This window comes from Macaca mulatta, chromosome 19, assembly GCF_049350105.2.
Source record: "Macaca mulatta isolate MMU2019108-1 chromosome 19, T2T-MMU8v2.0, whole genome shotgun sequence".
NCBI lineage: Eukaryota > Metazoa > Chordata > Mammalia > Primates > Cercopithecidae > Macaca > Macaca mulatta.
In genome coordinates, this window is record NC_133424.1 from 1,953,195 (window position 1) to 1,974,186 (window position 20,992).

General features: G+C 63.3%; 1 protein-coding gene across 1 annotated transcript; it reads left to right on the top strand.

Moving 5' to 3' along the window:
• The first annotated feature begins 5,921 nt into the window (after positions 1-5,921).
• EFNA2 (ephrin A2) lies at positions 5,922-20,611 on the top strand. The gene is made up of 4 exons (XM_028838772.2): positions 5,922-6,134; positions 15,784-16,097; positions 18,842-18,907; positions 19,800-20,611. Exons 1-4 carry the CDS (start codon positions 5,995-5,997, stop codon positions 19,919-19,921), a joined length of 642 nt encoding a protein of 213 aa, XP_028694605.1. The 5' UTR covers positions 5,922-5,994; the 3' UTR covers positions 19,922-20,611.
• Positions 20,612-20,992: the final 381 nt, after the last annotated feature.

Genomic DNA, 20,992 nt, shown 5'->3' on the forward strand with positions numbered 1-20,992 from the left:
CAAAAGGCACATTAATTACTCTAATGAGGTCAGGAGAGACCCGCGCTCTGCCATCCGGAGTCAGAACATGCCGCAGCCCCCAGCCCAGCCGCCGCCGCCCCCTCGGGCAGGGAGAGGAGCTCTGCTGCCTCCATCCCCTTTGCCTGTCAGGACCCGTCAGCCGCACTGTGCCCCGTGTTGGTGCAAGTAATTGGCAGCCCCCCAAGGTTAATGCACTGTTAGTCGGGGGTTCTCCCAGGCTAAGAGCCGGAGAGGGGCCTGTCAGCGAGAGATGAAAGGCCCCAGGTTCTGGCTGGTGCTTGGCCTGTGTGTGTGCGCACGTGTGTGCCCGTGGGAGTGCGTGTGTGTGCGGGTGCCTGGGAGTTCGGGGGGTGGGCAGTGGCATCCTCCACCTCCCCCATGCAGACACAGGCACCAACAAAACACAGCTTTGTAGACACACGATAAGCAACACAGACAGTCCCACGGATGGGACGTCTGCAGCCCCACGAGACACGCGATCACACACATGGGTGTGACCTGCTGAGATCCTAACCCCATGCCAGGGGATGTCTCGGACCCACGCCCCCCACCCTTGCCCCTCGGTGTGCCCACTGGATAAGCAGCATATCAGACCCCTGCCTCTATGCGGGGTCTCTGCCTCAGCAGTGGGTCCGGCCCAGGCTGGAGTCCAGTGGACTCTCTGCACGGCTTCTCTGCCTGTGAAATAGGGATGGGTGGGCGCTGGGGACGTGGCCTCGAGGGCTGGATGTGTCAGGTTCCTTGTGGCTCTGGCTTGTGCCCGCAGCTTGGGGCCCGACGTTCGTCCTGGGGAGACAGACGGGGCTCCTCTGCCATCCTGGTGCGAGGGTGTCCCAGGGATGCGGCCCCATGCGCCAAATCAGTCACTTGGGGGTTGGCAGGCAAGTGAGGGTGCTGAGACCCCCGTGCCCTCGATTCCCCACCTCCAGGGATCTCACCCCCAGGTGCCCATCTCCCCTGTGGGGGGCCTGAGCCACCACTGCCCCCACATTGAGGCCACTGACCTCCCCATCCCAGGCCAGCCAGACCCCGAGAAGCACCAGGTGCTTTGCTGTGGGACACAAAGCCACACGTGGCTGTTCACGTTTCTTCATTAAGTTACATAAAACTGAAGGTCCGAGGTCTCAGTCACCTTGGGGAGAGGTCTGGGGCCTCAGTCCCCGTGGGGAGAGGTCCTCAGTCACCATGGGGAGAAGTCTAGGGGCTCAGTCACCGTGGGGAGAGGTCTGGGTCCTCAGTCCCCATGGGGAGCCAGAGGCTCCTGCTCCGGACAGCGAGTGGTGGGGGCAGGGACATTTCCTTTGTATGGGAAGTTCTGGATGCTGGTGGTGTCTGGACACTGGAGAATGGGTCTGTGTTCAGGCCCTGGACCTGAGGGTGGGATGAGGGAGAGAGGAAGGAGGAGGAAGGGAAGGGGAGGAGGGAGGAGAGAGAGTGGGAAGGAGAAGGATGTGAATGGAGAAGAGGGATGGGAGGAGGGAAGCGGGAAGGAGGGAAGGGGAGGAGGAAGAGGAAGAGAGAGGAGGGTGCAGAGAATGGGGGAAGGAGGGAGGGGGAGGAGGGAGGGGAAGGTTGAGAAGGGGAGGAAGGTGTGAAAGAAGAGAAGGAGAGAGGAAGGAGGGGAGGGAGTATTAAGGGGGAAGAGGGTGGGAAAGGGGGAGGAGGGAGGGGAGGGTAGTATGAAGGGGGAAGGAATTGAGGAGGGACGGGAGGAGGGTGGGAAAGGGGGAGGAGAGAGGGGAGGGTAGTATGAAGGAGGAAGGAATTGAGGAGGGACGGGAGGAGGGTGGGAAAGGGGGAGGAGGGAGGGAAGGGTAGTATGAAGGGGGAAGGAATTGAGGAGGGAGGGGAGAGTGGGAAAGGGGGAGGAGGGAGGGGAGGGTAGTATGAAGGGGGAAGGAATTGAGGGAGGGGAGGAGGGTGGGAAAGGGGGAGGAGGGAGGGGAGGGTAGTATGAAGGGGGAAGGAATTGGGGAGGAGGGTGGGGAGGAAGGAGAGAGGGAAGAGGGAGGGGAAAAGTGAAGGGAAGGAGGGAGGGGAAGGGGGGTAGAAGGGAGGGAAGAAGGGAGGGAGGAGTGGGGGAAGGTATGAAGGGAAGGAGGGAGGGGAAAGATGTGAAGGGAAGGAGGGAGGAGGAAGGGAGAAGAGTGGGAAGGGTGGGAACCGGGGAGGAGGGTGAGCTGGGAAATAGGGCTGTGTGCCTGTTCCTTTCCACCACCGGCTGCAGGGGTTGCAGGAATCTTGGGTCCATGGCTGGACGGGGGTGGGGATTTTCATGTTATCCGCTGGAGAAAGGGATACGTTTTTCTTTTCTTTTTCTTTTTTTTTTTTGTTTTGAGACGGAGTCTCGCTCTGTCGCCCAGGCTGGAGTGCAGTGGCCAGATCTCAGCTCACTGCAAGCTCCGCCTCCCGGGTTCCCGCCATTCTCCTGCCTCAGCCTCCCGAGTAGCTGGGACTACAGGCGCCGCCACCTCGCCCGGCTAATTTTTTGTATTTTTTTAGTAGAGACGGGGTTTCACCGTGTTAGCCAGGATGGTCTCGATCTCCTGACCTCGTGATCCGCCCGTCTCGGCCTCCCAAAGTGCTGGGATTACAGGCTTGAGCCACTTTTTTATGTTTTTTAGTAGAGACGGGGTTTCACCGTGTTAGTCAGGATGGTCTCGATCTCCTGACCTCATGATCCGCCCGTCTCAGCCTCCCAAAGTGCTGGGATTACAGGCTTGAGCCACCGCGCCCGGCCACATTTTTATTTTCAAGGACAGTGACCCAGCCCAGGAGAAACGCCCTGACCCCTGGGGCAAAGTGCAGACCCCAGCTCCGTGCTTCGCAGGTGGGACGATGGACAGGGGTCAGGCTCCCGCCCAGAGTGGAGCCCGCGACCTGCCCAGCCCCCGGTGCCCCGTGACCCCTGCCGCCTGATCCTTGCCTGGCTGAGATGGGGCTTCTGAAGCCTGCTGGCACCAGGGCAGGCTGCGGACTGGGTCCAATTTATTCTGTAATGAGAAATTCTCCCCGCATATTTTTAGCTTCCTCCTGGCGTCGCGGCCTTTGAAGGCTGAGGGGCTGCGGGACGCTGATCCCAAGCCCTGTGGCCTGGCCCTGTGGGCAGTGGGCAGCGGGTGCTGGGCATGGGCTGGACAAGTCTACCCCTTCCCAAGTCCGGGTAGACCCCAGACCCAGGAGTGCAGAGCAGGGGGCGGGGCCAGACCCCATCAAGCCCTGTCCTGGCTCTGGACCGGGGACTGAGGGCGACCCTGGATAACCCCTGACCTTGGCTGACCCCTGTCCCCAGCGTGAGCCTGACCTCTGACCCTCAGCTCCACAGGAAGCTTACTCTAGAGTGATCTCCGGCCACGGCCGCGTCCCAAAGCTGGGACAGCCCCCAGCCCCAGGAGGGAACAGGGCTTCCTGGGCCCCCACAGTGGCCCCCCGGCCGGGCGGGGCTTTGCTAGGGCAGCCTCACCCGGGGCCAGGCTTCGGAGACGCCATGCCCTCCCCTTCCCTCCCCAGGTCCTTCCTCTAGGAGCGGCCAGCGGGCGCGGGGAGGTTGAATGGGGGACGCACCGCCTTTGTTCCCGTCCCTGCTTGGGCTCTGACCTTGAGAGAGAGACAAGAACAGAAGGAAAACGGAGCTTCTGCTCAAATCCGCTCAGCGGTGGCGGTGGCGTCGGCTCTCGCCTCGGTGGCCCCTGCATGCAAATGAGTGGCCCTGTCATGCCTGGGTGGAGGTGGTGCCCTTCCAGCTCCCACCTGTGCAGGTCCCAGTCCTGGTTTGAGGAGAGATGCCCTCCTCCCAACCCTGGCCCACCCCTGCTCACCCATGAGATCCCTTGAAGCCGGAGGGGGCTTCTGGTCCCAGGGCAGAGGGAAGCTTCCAGAACTCCCACCTTTGCCAGGTGGCATGCTGGGGCCAGGCACGCCAAGACCCCAGGCTCACGGCTCCTTGTCCTGTGCTGGGTGCAGCCGCCGCACCTCTGCTCCGAAGGTGCTCGTCTCCGGGAGTGGCCATCCCCCTCCCTCAAAGAGCCCGACCAGACCAAGCCTCCTGGGACGCTTGTCCAGCCTGCGTGGGCCGCAGAGCCCTGTGTGGGTAGAACCGCAGGCCCTCACTCCAGGGGCACTGAGAGAGTCTGTCCAGAAGGCCTGGCAGGTGACTCAGGGCCTACCTTAGCCACCATCTGGGACAGGTTCCCACCCTTCACTGAAGAGACACCCGGCCAGCCCTGGGCCTTCAGCCTGGGATGTCTGTAGTGGGGTCAGCGGACGAGACCTGGAGCTCAGAGAACTGAGAACCTTGTCCTGGCAGGGACGCTAGAGCACTGGGTGGGACAGACTTTTCTGGAAGAGCAGGATTTTAACAGGAAGAAGAAGTGGAAGGACTTCCCAACAGGATACGGCCCGAACAAAAGTCGGGTGGTGTGGCCTGCTGGGCAGTGGGGGGAGGAGGGCACGCCGCAGGAGACACAGGACAAAGCCCACCACATCTCAGTGCTGTGGGGCGGTGGTGGGTCCCGTCCCCCCCCAACCTTGCTGGCGCACAGGTTAGCTTGACCATCTCTGGGCTCACGGTCCCTGCAAGGAGTTTGGGTAATGCCTCATACAGGGACCTTCAGGTCCAAGGGCTATCAGCGCCTGCACTGCGGTTCCCTCTCCTGCACTGGGCCTGGTGAACAAAACTAACTCAAAGAGGTACAACACGATCTGGGCATTGCCAGTAAAGTCCAGCCAGCACTTGGTGGCAGCGTACCCTCCACAAGCTCAGAGTCTGGTGAGGGAGGCTGTGGCATGAATAAGGGTAAAACAGAGGGCAGGCCAGGTGCGGTGGCTCGCGCCTGTAACCCTAGGACTTTGGGAGGCCGAGGCGGGAAGATCGCCTGAGCCCGGGAGTTCAAGACCAGCAGGGCCAACATGGCCAGACCCTGTCTGGATTGGAAAAAAGACAAAATAGAGGCCAGGCCTCCAGTTCCTCGCCTGTGTCAGCATCCCGGGAGGAGAAATCACTCGGCATTCCCCAAACAGATTAGACCCCGGGCCTTTGCATAAGCTGTGCCCCCGGGCAGCGGCCCTCCCCTGCCTGCAGGATTCCTGCGTGGAGACTGGCTTCACTCTGGGCTTCTTGGATCCCATCCCCAGCTGCTCAGACTCCACACCGGTCCACCTACTATGCGCCCGGCACCCTTAGGGCTGAGATAGGGACTTACTCCATCCCTAGGGAACAGCGCGGTCCGGAGAGGCGACTCCCAGGGCCCCAGGGAGGCCTCAGCACGAGCAGCTTTGGACTTTGGCCAGCGCCCCTCTGAAACTCTGCCCGGACCCCCGCAGGGAGGCTGGAGTTGGCCGAGCCCGATTTGGGACGCGTGCGTCGGGGTTTGTGAGGCTGCGGATAGCGCTGGAACCAGGCAGGTGAGAGGCCCGGGACCCAGGGCCAGGCCGGGAGGAGTTGGGGGCGCGGGAGGCAGGGTGCGCCCCCGCTCCTCGGAGACCGCGGGCCGGGCCACGCGGATGCCGGCGGGGGGCGCGCACAATCGGGGTCGCTGGGGTAGGCCCCGCGGGATGAGCCTGCGACGGGGTGGGCCGGGGCAGGGGGCGGGCGCAGGCTGGAGACCCCCGCCCAGTCCCCGTGCGACTGGGGCACGGCGGGAGGGGGCGCCCGCGGCCCTCCCGGCGCTCGGGCGGGACAAAGGCCGGAGCCCGGGCCCCTCCCCGGCGGGTGCGGCGGCGGCGGCCCGCGCTCCGACAGTCCGCGCGGCCGGGTCCCGCGCCCGGGGCGACCCCGGCGCCCCGCCCCGCCGCCGCCTGACTTCTCGGCGCCCGAGGTCGCGCGCGCGGAGGCGGGGGCGGCCGGGGATCTCCAAGCGCCGCCGCGCCCTCCTCCCGCCCGCCCTCCGCCCGCCCGCTCGGCGGCGGCGGAGGAGGCGGAGACGGCTGGCAGGCGGCGGCCGGGAGAGCGAGCGCGGCGGCCGGACCGGGGCCATGGCGCCCGCGCAGCGCCCGCTGCTCCCGCTGCTGCTCCTGCTGTTACCGCTGCCGCCGCCGCCCTTCGCGCGCGCCGAGGACGCCGCCCGCGCCAACTCGGACCGCTACGCCGTCTACTGGAACCGCAGCAACCCCAGGTGAGCTCGGCCGCGCGCGGGGGGCGCCCGGAGACCCCCCAACGTCCCCCACGCCGCGCCTGGCCTCGCGCCCCCCGAGCACCGGGCGCCCTCTACGCGCGCGCCGCAGCCGGGATACGGGCGCCCGGTTCCCGCGGGAGCCCCCCAGGGAGTTTCGGCCCCCCGGAGTTTGGGGGACTCACCCTTTTCGTACCTGCCTCCCCCGTGGCGCCCCATTGCCCTGCGGACTTTGGGGACTCGCATCCCACATCCCCAAGAGCGCCGACGTCTCCTGGAGTTTAGGGAACCCCTCTGACACCCTCCGATGCCGGGTAGCCCCTGAGTTGCCTGCCTGGACTTGGGGGACCCCTGATCCACCCGCCTCTCTGGGGAGCCCCCTAGGTTTCGCATTTGGTGGGGATCCCTGGGGACCTTGGCACCGGAGGTGGGGGACTGTGGCCCTCCAGGGATCTGTGGGGGCGTCCTGCCCGCAGGTCCCCAGATGAACTTGGGGAAGTTGGAGTGTCCCTCCCTTGGGACACAGCATCTGCTTCACTCCAGGAGGCCAAGGGCCCAGCTTTGAAAGGAGACTGAGGGGCCGGGGAGCTGGGGTCAGCCCTGGGAGGGGCAGTGGGATGGAGTCGTCTCCTGTCCTCTGGGCGCTGACCGGGAAACTGAGGTGCAGAGTGGATGAGGGGCTGGCTCAAGGTCATGCAAGGGGGGGACTTGGGGCGGGACCCAGGTGGCCCAGTGCCCTGCCTGCCACGCCCGGCCGAGATGCCCCACCCGCCTCTCGCAGGCCACTGTGTTCCGAACCAGGTCCGGGCCAGGCACAATGTGGGGGACAGGAGAAGCCCCCGTTGGTCAGAGCAAGAAAAGTTTGCCGGGACCTGGCGATGGCCTGGACATTGGCAGAACCCTCCGGGCCATCCCAGAGTCTCCAAGACCGGAGCAGGCTGCGGCTTCCCTGGGGGTCCCGTGGGAGCCGGGGCTTTGGGGGTCCTGGGGCTCTGGAGGGAGTCAGCCCCAGCACTCAGGGTGTCACCGTCTTCCCAAGGCGCACAGAGCTGCATGTCAGGGGCCAAGGCGGCCCCCTCACTCTCCTGCCACTGGTCACTTTCTCTCCGTTTTCCAGCCGCTTCCTGTGCCGACCCAGCCGCCCTCCGGAGCCCGCCATCCCTCCTTGTCCCCGCTGTCTCCTGCTGTCCTCGGTCCCCGGGAGGAAAGTTGCATGAACGGGCCTCTTTGAGGCGGGCTCGGGGACAAGGGCGGCCCGTGTTCCGCCGTGGGGGTGGGGAACACGCACAGGCCCACCCCCCACCATGGTCGACAGCCTCGGGTCGGGCCCCTGGGGGCTGAGGGCAGGGACCCTGGACCACTGGGGGACGGCTGGCCCACCTCAGAGCAGGTCCCTGAGCCGCCCACTGTGCTGGTCACATGTGGGTTTGATTAAGGCTGTCGCTGGCCGTGCGGTGAGTCCAGCGGGCAGCGCTTCCCTGGCCCAAGTTTTTGGTTTCAGCTGCGGAATCTCCCGTCCCCAGCATGGCCTGTCCTTTGTTCTAGCAAACGCCAAACACAGGAGGACCCGGGAACCAGGGAGGAAGGGGGTCGCCAGGGCCGCCCTGCTGCCCCACCTGCCACAGGGCTGCAGGCTGCGGGCTGCGGGCAGGACCCCCGGCCAGGGGAAGGAAGTGACCTCCCCAGTGCCTGGCTTGGCTCAGCTACCTCCTGTTGCTCCGGGTCTGACCTGGTTGCCCAGCTAAGACCGCTGCCCGAGGGAACGGCCTTGCTGGTCCGAACAGCCGACCTGGGCAGCACCAGGGCTGCCTCCTCCTTCCTCCTGCCTGCGGTGTCCAGGGTTGCTGGGGACGGAGCCGACACCCTGCAGTGGGGCCCAGGGCTGGGTGAGCACCTTCCCGGGAAGCCGAGATCCGGCCAGAATCGGGGCTTCGTTGCCGACATCGGGGGTCTCTGCGGTTCTCAGATATGGTGTCCAGGGGCATCTGCCCGGGACCTGTGCCTGGGTGGCGGGGTGTTGCGCATGGCAGGGGGTGGCGCTGGGCCTCCGTATCCAAGGGGACCCTGTGGAGGGGCATCGGCCTGGGGAGAGGAGTGGCATCAGCCAGCAGGCCTGTATGAGGCTGGGCTGGCCGGGGAGGGATGATGGGGTTGGGCAGATGTGTGGGGGATGCAGGGACCCCGAGTCTTTGAGAGGGGCCTACAGAAAGGCACTGGGAGATGGGGGCAGCTGCGATGGAGGGCAGACAGCAGCATGGGTACCACGGGACCGTGTGCTTTCGTGTGCTTGATGGGCCCGCAGGCCCGGGCAGTGCCGCAGCATCACCGGCCGCCCCTTCTGCCCATTGGCCTGGCACCTGTGCCCAGGCAGTGACTGGTCTGTTTCCACCTCACACCCTCCCTGCTGTGAGGTGCACTGCCTGCACCCAGGGGGCCCCGCACCCACCTCCTTGAGCCACTATAAGGTGGGACCCGTTCAGTGGTCTGGCCAGCCGGCCCTGCCACCCCCACTGGTGACTGCACAGTGTCTGTCCAACCCACCCCCCACCTGGGCTGGATACACCTGAGTTGGCAGCTAAGCGTCTCTGGGCCTGTTCCCAGCCGGGCCACATTGGGCTGGGGCGTCCGGGCCTTGGACCTGGCCGGCTGCCCTCACCTGTCCTGCTCACGACACTGCGTGTGCATTCCCACGGCTGCTCCTGTGTGTTTGCGTGTGGGGTGGGGGAGGAGGTGGTGTGCAGGTATGCCTTGGAGTCATATCCGGCTGCAGGTTACATGTGTCTGTGTGTGGCAGGAGGCTGCGTGAAGCCACAGGGCACAGCTTTGGCGTGTTTGCATGTGTCTGCGTGATTGCATATGAGGTGCATGTGTGTGTGCATGAGTGTGCCTGTGTGTGGCACCCGTGTTTGCATGTGCGTGCCCGTGCACAGAACGTCTGCAGTGTCCGAGGTCCCCATGCGTGTCTGCCTGTGGCATGCATGCATTTTGTCTGTGCATGGAGTGCAGGTGTGTGTACGTGTCTGTGTGTGGGGTGCATGTAAGCGTGTCTGCCTGGGGGCAGCACTGGCTGTCAGAGGGCTTGCAGTGTGGGGGCAGTGGTGGCCCTGGCACGGTCCGCAGCAACCCCGATGCTGGCCCTCCCTCTCCTCCATCCCCTGGGGATGGGACCAGGGCCCAAGTGCAGACGGCTGTTGAACCTCAGAGCGGGGTGGACGCAGGGGCCTGCGGTCCCTGGGAGTCCTCACCTTCTTATTGGAAATCTGCAGTCATGTGGACTGGGTTGCGGGCACTGGGTGGGCGCCTGCCCACACTGGGCATCTCTGGGCTTCGGCCACCCTCCTGGGGTTCCCCACGGACCCAGTGGCCGTCGGGTGTGGACAGCAGCTGGGCTTCCCTCAAACACCAGTTGGAAAATGGTGACCTGGGCGAGGGCTCGGTCCCCGAGGGAGGAGCTGCCCCCCGACAGAGGGCGGAGGTGAATGTGGCATCCTGCTCCCCGTGGCTCCACCGGCGTCCCTCGGCCTCTGGGGGAGGCGGCTTTGAAGGGGGTGATGCCGTGTTTTGCTGCATGAGGGTTTTTTGTTTTGTTTGAGAGAAGCTGGTCCACTCGGCACTGGGGGGCTAGGAGAGCCGGGCGGTGGGCCTGGGGGGTTCGGGGCCTGAGGATGGGGTCCTGGAGGCCGTGGGGTGCCAAGACTCTCTGGGCGTGACGTTCGGGCAGGTTGCTCAGCAGCCTGGAGCCCCCAGGCCTGCTCTGTGAAGCAGGGGTGACGGAGCCCTGCGGTGGGTGCAGCTCGTCTGATAGGGCCTGGTGTGGACGGGCGGTCCCAGGGGTTTAGCGTCCCCTCCCCAGAGGGGAAACCGAGGCAGCTCCTGTGGTGGGGAGGATGTTTCTGCCTAGGCCCCATGGTCTCTACGTCTCACAGTCTCTTTGGGTCTCTGTCTTCCCCGTCTCTGCATCCTGGGGTGCCATGAGCGGCCCAGGCTTCCGCCTCCACCTCGGGCCTCCCTGGGCGGCCTCAGTTTGCAGAGAAGGGAACAGAGGCTCTGTGGTGGGGGCTCGGGAACGCAGTGGGATTTGACCTCCCCCCGTCTCTGGGCTGACGTCTCCACAGGTCTGCAGGGGACCAGCCCGACGTGGGTCCCTCAGGGTCACAGCAGAGGCAGCGGGTTGTGCATTCATGGGGGTCTGGGTGGCAGCGTTTCTGTGGAGCTGGTGGTCTCCTTGTCATCCACGAGGGTCCTGCCCCGGTGGCCGTGTGCTCCCTGGGACACGGCTTCTCTCCTCCTCAGGAACCGGGATGCGCCAGGCCTTGCCCCGAGGTCCTGTGTGTGGGACCGGCCTCTTTTGCAGATGGGTCCTCAGGGAAAGCTGGGCTTTGTACCTTGCTGGGGGAAGGGCTGAGCCCCTCCCGTCCCTGTGCCCACTGTACCCGTCGCCCCAGACACACGGCTGGGAGCCTGCGGAGGACCAGACGAGCCGGCGGGGTTTTTGCTTTAACCTCAAGCAGACGTTTGAACTCTGTGGCCGAGCCAGCCCTGGTGGGGGGGCTCGTGCCACGCCTGCTCCCAGACCAGGCTGGTGTGAGGTCTGGCCAAGAGACTCAGTGGCGCGCCCCCCCCACCTCCGTGCATCCCTCGTCCGCCTGCCCTGTGAGTCGGTGGCTCCCACTTTATGGACAGAGCAGCCAAGACCCTGAGAGATGGTGACTCATCCAAGGCCACCCGGAAGTTGGGCACAGTCCAGGGTGTCCCCACCTGGGGGCAGGCCCCGGGGGAACCAGGAACAGCCCTGGGAGGGGCCGGAAGGTGGGTGGCTGACGGCAACTGCGCCCGCTGCACTCTGTACCCGGGCCACCCACGCCCACGGTGATGGAGGCCCCGGCGGGGCCGACCCTGCCAGGTCTACCTTTCCCTCCGGTTGCATTTTTCCTCTTTTGCTTCATTTCTAGGGCCCTGCCTCAGTTTACCCTCATGCACCACAAGGCCATACTTGTCCTTTCTCAGGCAGACCCTGCACCATCCTGAGGACTGATTTCCATTCAGGTCCCACCCAGGTCCTGGGCAGGAGGAAAAGCGCCAGCCCTCAGTCACGGGGGACATCTCTGGTTCCTGGAAAAGCCAGCTGTGGTTGCTGGTGTGGGTGCTGTCATCCCAGCAGGTCTTGCTGGGGGTGGCCGGAGGGGATGAGCGACCTCAGCCCCATGCTGGGCCTCAGGACCCGGGCTGCCTGCTCATCTGGCCGGCCTGGGCCTCCCCGGGAGCTTCTCTACCCTGGAAGAGAGATGGGGACGGGCGCAGGCGTCCACCTGCCCACCCACGGGGTCCTGGCTGCCGGCCACACCGCTGCCTCAGTTTCCAGTCCTGGAAGGCGGCCCAGCCCACCCCCAACCCAGTTCTGGGTGAGATTCCTAATTAGTCGCTTAGCTATTAGCGTCTAATGACTTGACAATTGCCCGATTGGAGCTAATTAGCTCCAGGCCGCTTGCTGGAAGGGGGTGACAGCCGGGTGGGCAGCAGGGTGAGGCTCTGCCTGGGTGAGGCTCTGCCTGGGGCCTGGAGGGCTGCCTGGAGGCGTGGACTTTGGCACCCGCAGGTTGAGCAAGCGTGGGGGGAAGGTGTGGCCCGGCAGAGGGAACCCGGAGGAGTAAAAGCTGCCACCCCGCTCTGTCTGGGAAAAATCCCAATTCAGTCATTAACCCCTTAGTGAGAATTTCAGTCTCTCTCTGCTGCTCCCAGAGAGGATTTGCATATCGAGGCTTTATCACTAATGGAGGAAGCTAAGGCTTTGTCTGCCTCTCCCCAGGCGCGGTTTTGGGGTGGGGGCCCCCTCCCCGGTTTTGGGGTGGGGGCCCCCTCCCCGCTGCAGGCGCCACCCTGAACAGGGGCAACGCGCCCGCCTCAGGCTCGCTCGCCAACTTGGAACCGGGAATGCCAACACAGCAAGGCCGCCTATTTCAGAGACGCAAAGGGAAAAAAATGGCCCCACGCCGGCAGCCAGAGCTGGGGGTGGGGGTTCCCCTGGGACCTGCCCCCCAACACACACACACCTGCGGGCTGCTGCCAACAACTCTGGCATTTCAAAGTCCTCACCTTTTGACCTTTTTAATTCACTCATTCAGGCAAGAAACACATATTGAGTGCCACTGTATGCCGGGCCCGTGTAGGGCCCTGGGGAAGGGACAGAGGAGGCCAACCTCAGGATCCAGGATTCAGACAGCAAACCCTGTAAAGGATCAGATGTGATACGGGGCGGGGCCCAGGGAACAGCATTGCGGGCAGTGGGAACAGCACCTGCAGAGGCCCTGGGTGGGAACGGGAACAGCTGGGAGGCTGGTGTGGCTGGAAGGGAGGAGTCTTGGAGAGGAGGATGAGGAGGGTGGAGTGGATGGGCCATATAGGCCTGGGAGGGTGTACATTTTATTCTGAGGATCAAGAATGGATGGAGGGGTTTGAGCCGCTGCCGACGTGTTACAGGGTCTGCTTTGCATTCAGAAGAGCGAGCTTGGGATATGGGGAGGCTGGGCCCTGGCAGACCCTCACTGCATCCTGGAGGGGCCTGGGCACCCGGCCGCTCTGCCACACAGAAGCCTCGGTCTCTGACGTTTTACCGAAGGCAAAACGGGAGGAGAGAACACGGTGGTGTCAGACACGGGGGAAGCAGGCACCATCCGGGAACCAAGAGGCCGGAGGGGGACCGACAGGGCTGGTGCTGTGGGCCCACCTTCCGAGGCTGCTCTGTCTCACGAAGGCTCCTACTAGGTGCCAGGTTCCTTTTTTGGGTTGAATGTGGCTCCCTGGGGATCACTGCTGGGACAGCAGGGGAAACTGAGGCCAGAGGGCGGTGGGGAGCCCAGACATCCCTGTGGTTCCTCCACGGAGGCCTCCCCTGCAGGGTGACCTGGGTGCGGGCAGTCCCAGGCGGGAGCTGAGCCTGGCTGCCATCGACCGCCTGATCAATGGGCTTTCACTTGGGCTGGGCAGGAACGAAAATGACTTCAAAAAGGCTGGAGCAGGCCGGGCGCGGTGGCTCACGCCTGTAATCCCAGCACTTTGGGAGGCCGAGGCGGGCGGATCACAAGGTCAGGAGATCGAGACCACGGTGAAACCCCGTCTCTACTAAAAATACAAAAAATTAGCCGGGCGCGGTTGTGGGCGCCTGTAGTCCCAGCTACTCGGGAGGCTGAGGCAGGAGAATGGCGTGAACCCGGGAGGCGGAGCTTGCAGTGAGCCGAGATCGCGCCACTGCACTCCAGCCTGGGTGACAGAGCGAGACTCCGTCTCAAAAAAAAAAAAAAAAAAAAAAAAAAAAAAAAAAAAAAAAAAAAAAAAAGGCTGGAGCAGCTTCTGCGTCGATCGTGCCCAAGGGGCCAGCGGGTCAATGAGACGCCTGTGCCCGGCCGGCCAATGGGGTAGCCCGAGGGGTGGGCCGAGGTCAAGCCGTCTCCATCTGAGCCTGTCTGGGGGCTGCCCCCGCATCTGTGCAGACGCACCCCGAGTGTCCAACAGCCCGGAGGAGCATCCTCCTGCACAGAGGGGAAAGGGAGCCTCAGGAGAATGGGCCTCGAGACCCAGGGGCTCAAACCCAGACCCTAGCGCAGAACTGCAAGGTTCCGAAGCCCTGGACGGACCCCGGCCCCCCAAGCCCGGTTCCCTGGGGAGATTTCCCTGCGACACCCCCTCCCACTGTCCTCTGTGCTGGGCCCACAGGGATGATGAAGGAGGCCCGGGAAGCTCTCCGTCCCTGGATGAATCCAACCAGGTGGGCAAGGGCTGGAGGCTGACTTCACCGCCTCCGTCCCCTGCCTTGAAATTCTTTGCTCTGGAGATCTTCATGCCAGATCACTAGTGGGGAAACTGAGGTGCGAGTGAGCAGGCCTGCCTGCCCCTTCTCACCCCTGGAGACCCAGGAACCCTCAGCCCCGCCTGGCGCGGCATCTCGGGGTGGCGGGGGACCGGGCCGATGCCATCTGACAATCCCATCAACCTCTCTCGAGCTGCAGTGCCAATTAGTGCACCCGGCGTGGGGCCGGTGGTGGACTCACCCCTGCAGACCAGGGTGGTGGCGGCTGTGCCAGGCCCAGAGGCAGTGCCAGGGCCGGGATTGGAGCAGCCTGCGCCCACGTGCTGCCAACTCTGATGGGGCCTCAGTTTCCCCTGCCTGTGCAGGGAAGGAGGAGGCAGGAGCGGTGTGGGGGCCCCCCATTCCTCCCTGTTCAGGTCTTTTATGTGCTAATAAGCCCCTCTCAGGGCCCCCCTGGTGCCCCGCTTGGTCCAGGCCGCCGGTTACATGACAGGGACCCTGGGGACCACAGCCGGGAGATCTAAGGGCTCCTGCCACCATCGCCTGAGGCAGTGAGGGAAGGGGAGCCGCCGGTCCCTCCCTCGACTGACCTCTATCCTCACAGACAAGGCTGGGTCAGGGGGCTCCCTGGAGGAAGGGGCCTGCAGGCTGCGTCTGGGGGACCTCAAGGCAAAGGCTTGGAGGCGGGGCTAGGGGACTGAGGTGTCAGGAGCGCAGGCACCCGGGAGGGAGACCAGGAGGCCACCGGATTCCGGGGCTCGGGGCTCAGGAGGTTTCTGGGCTCCAGATAGGAGGGAGGTGGGGTGGGGCTCACAGGGTCACACAGGAGGGCAGGGTTGGGGCTGGGAGTGGAGCCCAGGATGCCTCCAAACTGGGCGGCGGGTGGAACTCTGGGGGGCTGCGGGGGGGATGTGTGTGGCGGGTGGAACTCTGGGGGGCTGCGGGGGGGATGTGTGTGGCGGGTGGAACTCTGGGGGGCTGCGGGGGGGATGTGTGTGGCGGGTGGAACTCTGGGGGCTGCGGGGGGGATGTGTGTGGCGGGTGGAACTTTGGGGGTGCTGAGAGGAGGGTGGAGGGATTCTTCACGTCAAGCCCCATTCTCTTTGGGGAAACTGAGGCCAGGGTGGGGGCAGAGCTTGCCCCAGAGCGAGCTGGAACGCCCGACTTGTGTCCCCCACCCTGCCCCCATCCTTCTCAACAGGCGGGAGTGCAGAAGGAAAGCAGGGCTGGGGGCTGCCTGGAGGAGGCGGCACAGATGTTAAGCATGTTAGGTAGATGTTAAGTTTCTGGAGAGGGAATTCTTAGTGGAGGGACAGCTTGTGCAGAGGCCCGGAGTCAGGAACCCCACGCCGGCCCTTTGCACCCAGGGGTCCAGATGTCACCTGCCTGGACACCCACCTCGCTGCTGGCCCTGCCGTGGGGCTGTTGGGGACACTGAGGCAGGAGGTGGGGGGCAGTGCCAGGCAAGAGACCGTTGGCTCCCAACCTTGAAGCCCGCCGTGACGGGGGTGTGTCCGGTCCACCTGCTGGCCGCTATCACCATTCAGGGCCCCAGGCTGAGTCCACCTTGCGAACTGACCCTCCCCCATTCCCCGGCCTGACTTCCTCGTGCACCTGTCCCCTGACCCGTCCCTCTCCGCGCACCCTGATCCGTCCCTCGTGCTCCTGTCCTCTGATCCCGGCCACCCTAGCGCACCCTGACCTGTCCCCCGTGCTCCTGACCCCTGACCCTGCCCATGCACCCTGATCCATCCCCCCGTGCTCCTGACCCCGGCCCTCCCCGCGCACCCTGACCCGTGTCCCGTCCCTCGCTCTCGGCGCTGACCTCTGGCCGCCCCGTCCCCGCAGGTTCCACGCAGGCGAGGGGGACGACGGCGGGGGCTACACGGTGGAGGTGAGCATCAACGACTACCTGGACATCTACTGCCCGCACTACGGGGCGCCGCTGCCGCCGGCCGAGCGCATGGAGCACTACGTGCTGTACATGGTCAACGGCGAGGGCCACGCCTCCTGCGACCACCGCCAGCGCGGCTTCAAGCGCTGGGAGTGCAACCGGCCCGCCGCGCCCGGGGGGCCGCTCAAGTTCTCGGAGAAGTTCCAGCTCTTCACGCCCTTCTCCCTGGGCTTCGAGTTCCGGCCCGGCCACGAGTATTACTACATCTGTAAGTGGGGTCGGGCGGGGGCTGCCGGGGGCCGCGGGGGTGGGGCCGGGAAGTGGGCGGGGCCGCTGGGGTGGGGCCAGGAGGGGGCGGGGCAGCGGGGGTGGGACCGGGAGGGGGCGGTGCAGGAGTGGGCGGGGCCGCGGGGTGGGGCCGGGAGTGGGCGGTGCAGGAGTGGGCGGGGCCATGGGGTGGGGCCGCGGAGTGGGCAGGACCGTGGGGTGGGGCCGGGGAGTGGGCGGGGCAGCGGAGTGGGGACGCAGCCGGCCCTGGCCACTGACCCCCAAGGTGTCAAGTGCATGATGGACCCGCCATCCTCCCAACCATCCCGGGAGGCCAGGACTGTCCTCGTCCCTCGTTGCAGATGGGGAAACTGAGGCTTGGAGGGGGACTGAGGCTGCACTATTGTGACCTCGGGCCTACAGCTCAGACCACTTGGCGGTTCGACCAATAGACCTGTCTCACCCTCCCGACAGCAAGACCAGGGTGCCCGCGCCCCAGCCCACTGAGGAGGGAAACTGAGGCATCCAGAGCCCAGCAGGGGAGGGGAGCATGGTGGAAGCCACAGCTAGGCTGGGTGCTAGGGCTTACTCCTGTAATCCCAGCACTTTGGGAGGCCTAGGCGGGAGGATCACTTGAGGCCACGAGTTTGAGACCAGTGTGGACAACCTAGGGAGACCTTCTCTCTACAAAAACATAAAACCAGTTAGCCGGGCATGGTGACTTGGGCCTGTGGTCCCAGCTGTGCGGGGGGCTGAGGTGGGAGGGCTGCTTGGAGTGCATCAGCTCTGGTCACTCCACTGCACTCCAGCCTGGATGGCAGAGTGAGACCCTGTCTTTAAAAGAAGAAAAAAATCCCACAGGGCCTCTGCAGCACCAGCCGCACCCAGACTGGGTAGGGGTCTCAGGTCCTCCCCCCCCCGCACCCACCCCCGCATCTCCCCGGGACCCATGCCAGGCTTGGAGAATCCCTGAGGACCGTGGGGTCTTCATCTGAAGGTTGGGTAGCGGCAGCCTTGGGGAGTTTCACACCTGCAGGACCCCATGGTGGGCTGGGCTTAGGGAGGCTGCCAGTCCCTGCTGCTCATCAGAGGGTCCCAAGGTGGCCTTTTCGTCCCCATGAAAGGCCAACGGCAGGTGGGGAACACAGCAGCGCCATTCGGAGTCCCGGTCCTGCTTGGCCATGATATCTGTGACCTTGGTGGGGAATGTGGGGTCCAGCCACTGCCCACCCGAGATAGAGATGATGGCGTCACACTGGTGGCTTCCACCGTGGCACTGAGACTGAGGGATTCCCGTGGAGTGGGGACCCTGGCTTCTCAGCATATCGGGGCCTGAGGGATGGGGAGTGGGGTGGGGGATCTGAGGTCTGTGTCCCCAGGCTGCAGGGGGACCAGTGCCTTGACACCCAGCTCCTGCTGTGTGGAATTAAACTTTACAAGGCCGCATCTCCTCCTTTGTCTGCTCTAGTTGGATTTTTCCCTTTTAATTCAGGGAAGAAGCGGGTCGGGGAATGGGGGAAGGTGTTTAAATTAAGTCCCCATAATATAAGAAAAATTATGTTTTTCTTTCTGAGACGGCAGTTTCATAAAGATAATTATTGTAATTATTCGTCCTATCTCTGTGACGAATGTTATTTTTATTATGTGCTTTTTATCTTCATCTTCCAGTGTGAGGGGCTTCTAGGGGGCAGGCAGAGGTGGTGGCCATGAGAGCCAGGCCGTTGAGGGCCCTGGGCTCGGCAGAGACAGCAAGACCACATCTATGTGTGCGTGCACGAGGACCCACGCCTGTTCAATTGTCCACACGTGTGCACACCCCAGTGGCCCTGGCTTCAGGCATCCTTTTCTTCCTCTCCTGATGCTTGCTGACGCCCCCACTGCACGCCAGGAGGCTTCTGTGGGCCCAGAAGCAGGGGCCAGTGATGCTGGAATTTTGGGCATAAGAACCATATGGGAATAATCTTTCCCGGTCAGATGCAGGGGCTCATGCCTGTAATCCCAGCACTTTGGGCTGCCGAGGTGGGCGGATCACCTGAGGTCAGGAGTTCAAGACCAGCCCGGCCAACATGGTGAAACCTCATCTCTACTAAAAATACAAAAATTAGCCAGGCATGGTGGCACACGTTTGTAATCCTAGTTGCTTGGGAGGCTGAGGCAGGAGAATCACTTGAACCCGGGAGGCGGAGGTTGCAGTGAGCTGAGGTCACGCCATTGCACTCCAGCCTGGGCGACAAGAGCAAAACTCCATCACACACACACACACACACACACACACACACACACACACACACACACAATTTCCCAGAGACTCTACTGTGTTGCCAGGCGAGGCCCAGAGAGGGAGCGACTTGTCCACAGGCTCTCAGAGGGCAGAGATTTGAACCCAGGTCAATCATTTGACTATTAATACATCACCACTTTGTTGGTTGCTTGAAAACAAATACATCATTTTCTGAGCTCACCCTGTGCTGCCCTGGGGTGAGGCAGAAGCAGAACAAAAATACAGACACCCCCAGGTTTTGGAGTCAGGATTGGACAGAGGGAGAGGCAGGGCGAATGTACAGGAGACTGCTGGGAAACAGGGGGCATTGTGTCTGGGGCTTTGATGTACGAGTAGGAGTTTTATGGGTGGCTCTCCACCTGGGGTTAGGGTTGATTCACCAAGGTGGGGAAGGGAGTACAGCCCCAGGAGGTCTCAGGCACCAAGAGCCACTTCCCCACTCATCCCCATCCCTTCTCTTCTAGCGGCCACGCCTCCTAATGCTGTGGACCGGCCCTGCCTACGACTGAAGGTGTATGTGCGGCCCACCAGTAAGTGCTCAGGGGAATGGGCAGGATCCGGGCCCCCACCCCTGTGTCCTAAACTCACAGAAACAGTGAATGTTTAGAAGAGCCAGGACAGGGGGCCTCAGGTTTCCCCATCTTGCCCTGCCTTGCCCCAGCCTCGATTTCCCCATCTTACAAATATGTCATACCTCCAAGAGTGAAGGTTGGCTGAACGCAGTGGCTCATACCTGTAATCCCAGCACATTGGGAGGCTGAGGTGAGAGAATCACTTGAGCCCAGGAGGCTGAGGCTACAGTGAGCCGAGATCACGCCACTGCACTCCAGCCTGGGTGACAGAGCAAGACTCTGTCTCTAAAAAACAAAGCATGCCGGGCACAGTGGCTCACACCTGTAATCCCAGCACTTTGGGAGGCTGAGGCAGGTGGATCACAAGGTCAAGAGATGGAGACCATCCTGGCCAACATGGTGAAACGCCGTCTCTACTAAAAATACAAAAAGTAGATGGGCGTGGTGGCACGTGCCTGTAATCCCAGCTACTCAGGAGGCTGAGGCATGAGAATCGCTTGAACCCGGGAGGTGGAGGTTGCAGTGAGCCCAGATAGTGCCGCTGCTCTCCAGCCTGGCGACAGTGAGACTCCGTCTCAAATCATAATAATAATAACAACAATAACAATAAAAATGCAAAAAAAAGATTAAAGAGTGAATGTTGAATTCAACAGCCAGGTCCCCCACTTGAGGCCAAGTGACTTTGCCCGGAGAGTGGGCATCAGGGATGGCACCAAGAGGGAGCCGAGGGCCTGCCTGGTGGGGTTTTGAGCCCGGTGGGCAGATGTGCACTCTGAGGCTGGGCGGCACGTCGGGAGCAGCCGAGTGGGGTTCGGGCCGCCGCTGAGCCTGCTGTCTCTGCCACCCCCAGATGAGACCCTGTATGAACCTCCTGAGCCGATCTTCACCAGCAATAACTCGTGCAGCAGCCTAGGCGGCTGCCGCCTCTTCCTCAGCACCATCCCCCTGCTCTGGACCCTCCTGGGTTCCTAGTCCCAGCCCCGCAGGACGCCGGCCCTGCCTGGACGGCCCCACCTGGACCGCCTGACCTCGGCCCTCCGGACCCAGCTGCGGCCCCCGCCTCTGAGACCAAATAGAAACGCTGCTTCTCCCTCCACTGGTGCTGCCCCCGCCGGGCAGGGGCCATCCACCCGCCCCAGGACCAGCCCTCAGGGAGGACCAAGAGCCCCCCGCCGAGGCCCGAGGGGCTGGGGTGTTGCAGCCCCTGGCCAAGCCATCTCCTCTGGGGTGTCGGAGAACCCGGGAACCTCTTGGCGATTTTTTTTTTTTTAGTGTATTTTTCATGGTTGGATCAAAAAGACTTGAGTTTTTAATTTAATTTATTCCCTGCCATTGCAGCGGGGCGGGGTCCCTGTGCCCCGGCCTGGGGGAGGGGAACGCGGAACGTGGGGTTGGGAACACAGCCGCTCCTCTCTGCTCTGCACCCCACTTGTGGGGCTCTGGCTGCAGCCCACCACGGTCCCCCCTGGTGCTCCAGGTTGGGTGAGTCTGAGCCGGAAGGGGTGCGTGGTGAGCACCCCTAATTGTGGTTGGGGGGCCCTCATACCCCATCGCCCACCCGAATCCTCCTGGTAATTTTCTCCCAGCCAGTGTTTGGCCCCAGGGCGCTGGCCCTTCGGAATCACAGTCCTCCCGTGTCTTAGGCCGATGCAAACAGCCCCCTATCCATCCCCACCGCCTCACACGGTCCTCTCCGACGCCGAGAAGACCTTCTATTCCTGTAAATAGAGCCAGCAAGTGCAAACTGTGATTTTATTTTCCATGTAATCCTGAGGACGGACTGGACCATTTATGTTTCTTCATCCCTTCTTAGGGGGTCTTTTATTTTGGTGGGGGGGGTGGGGTGGACTTTTAGAGTAGAAGCTGCACTTTGCAATAAGCTCGTTTCGTCTGTCAGAGCCCCTCCCTCAACTCTGTGACCTGATAATGTTTCTAAGAAAAAGAAAAAAGGACAAAAGGGAGGGAACCACTACCAAAAACAAGAAACACCTCCCCGAAGACACTTTAATGAAGGAAACAACGCATTTATACGGATTTCATATT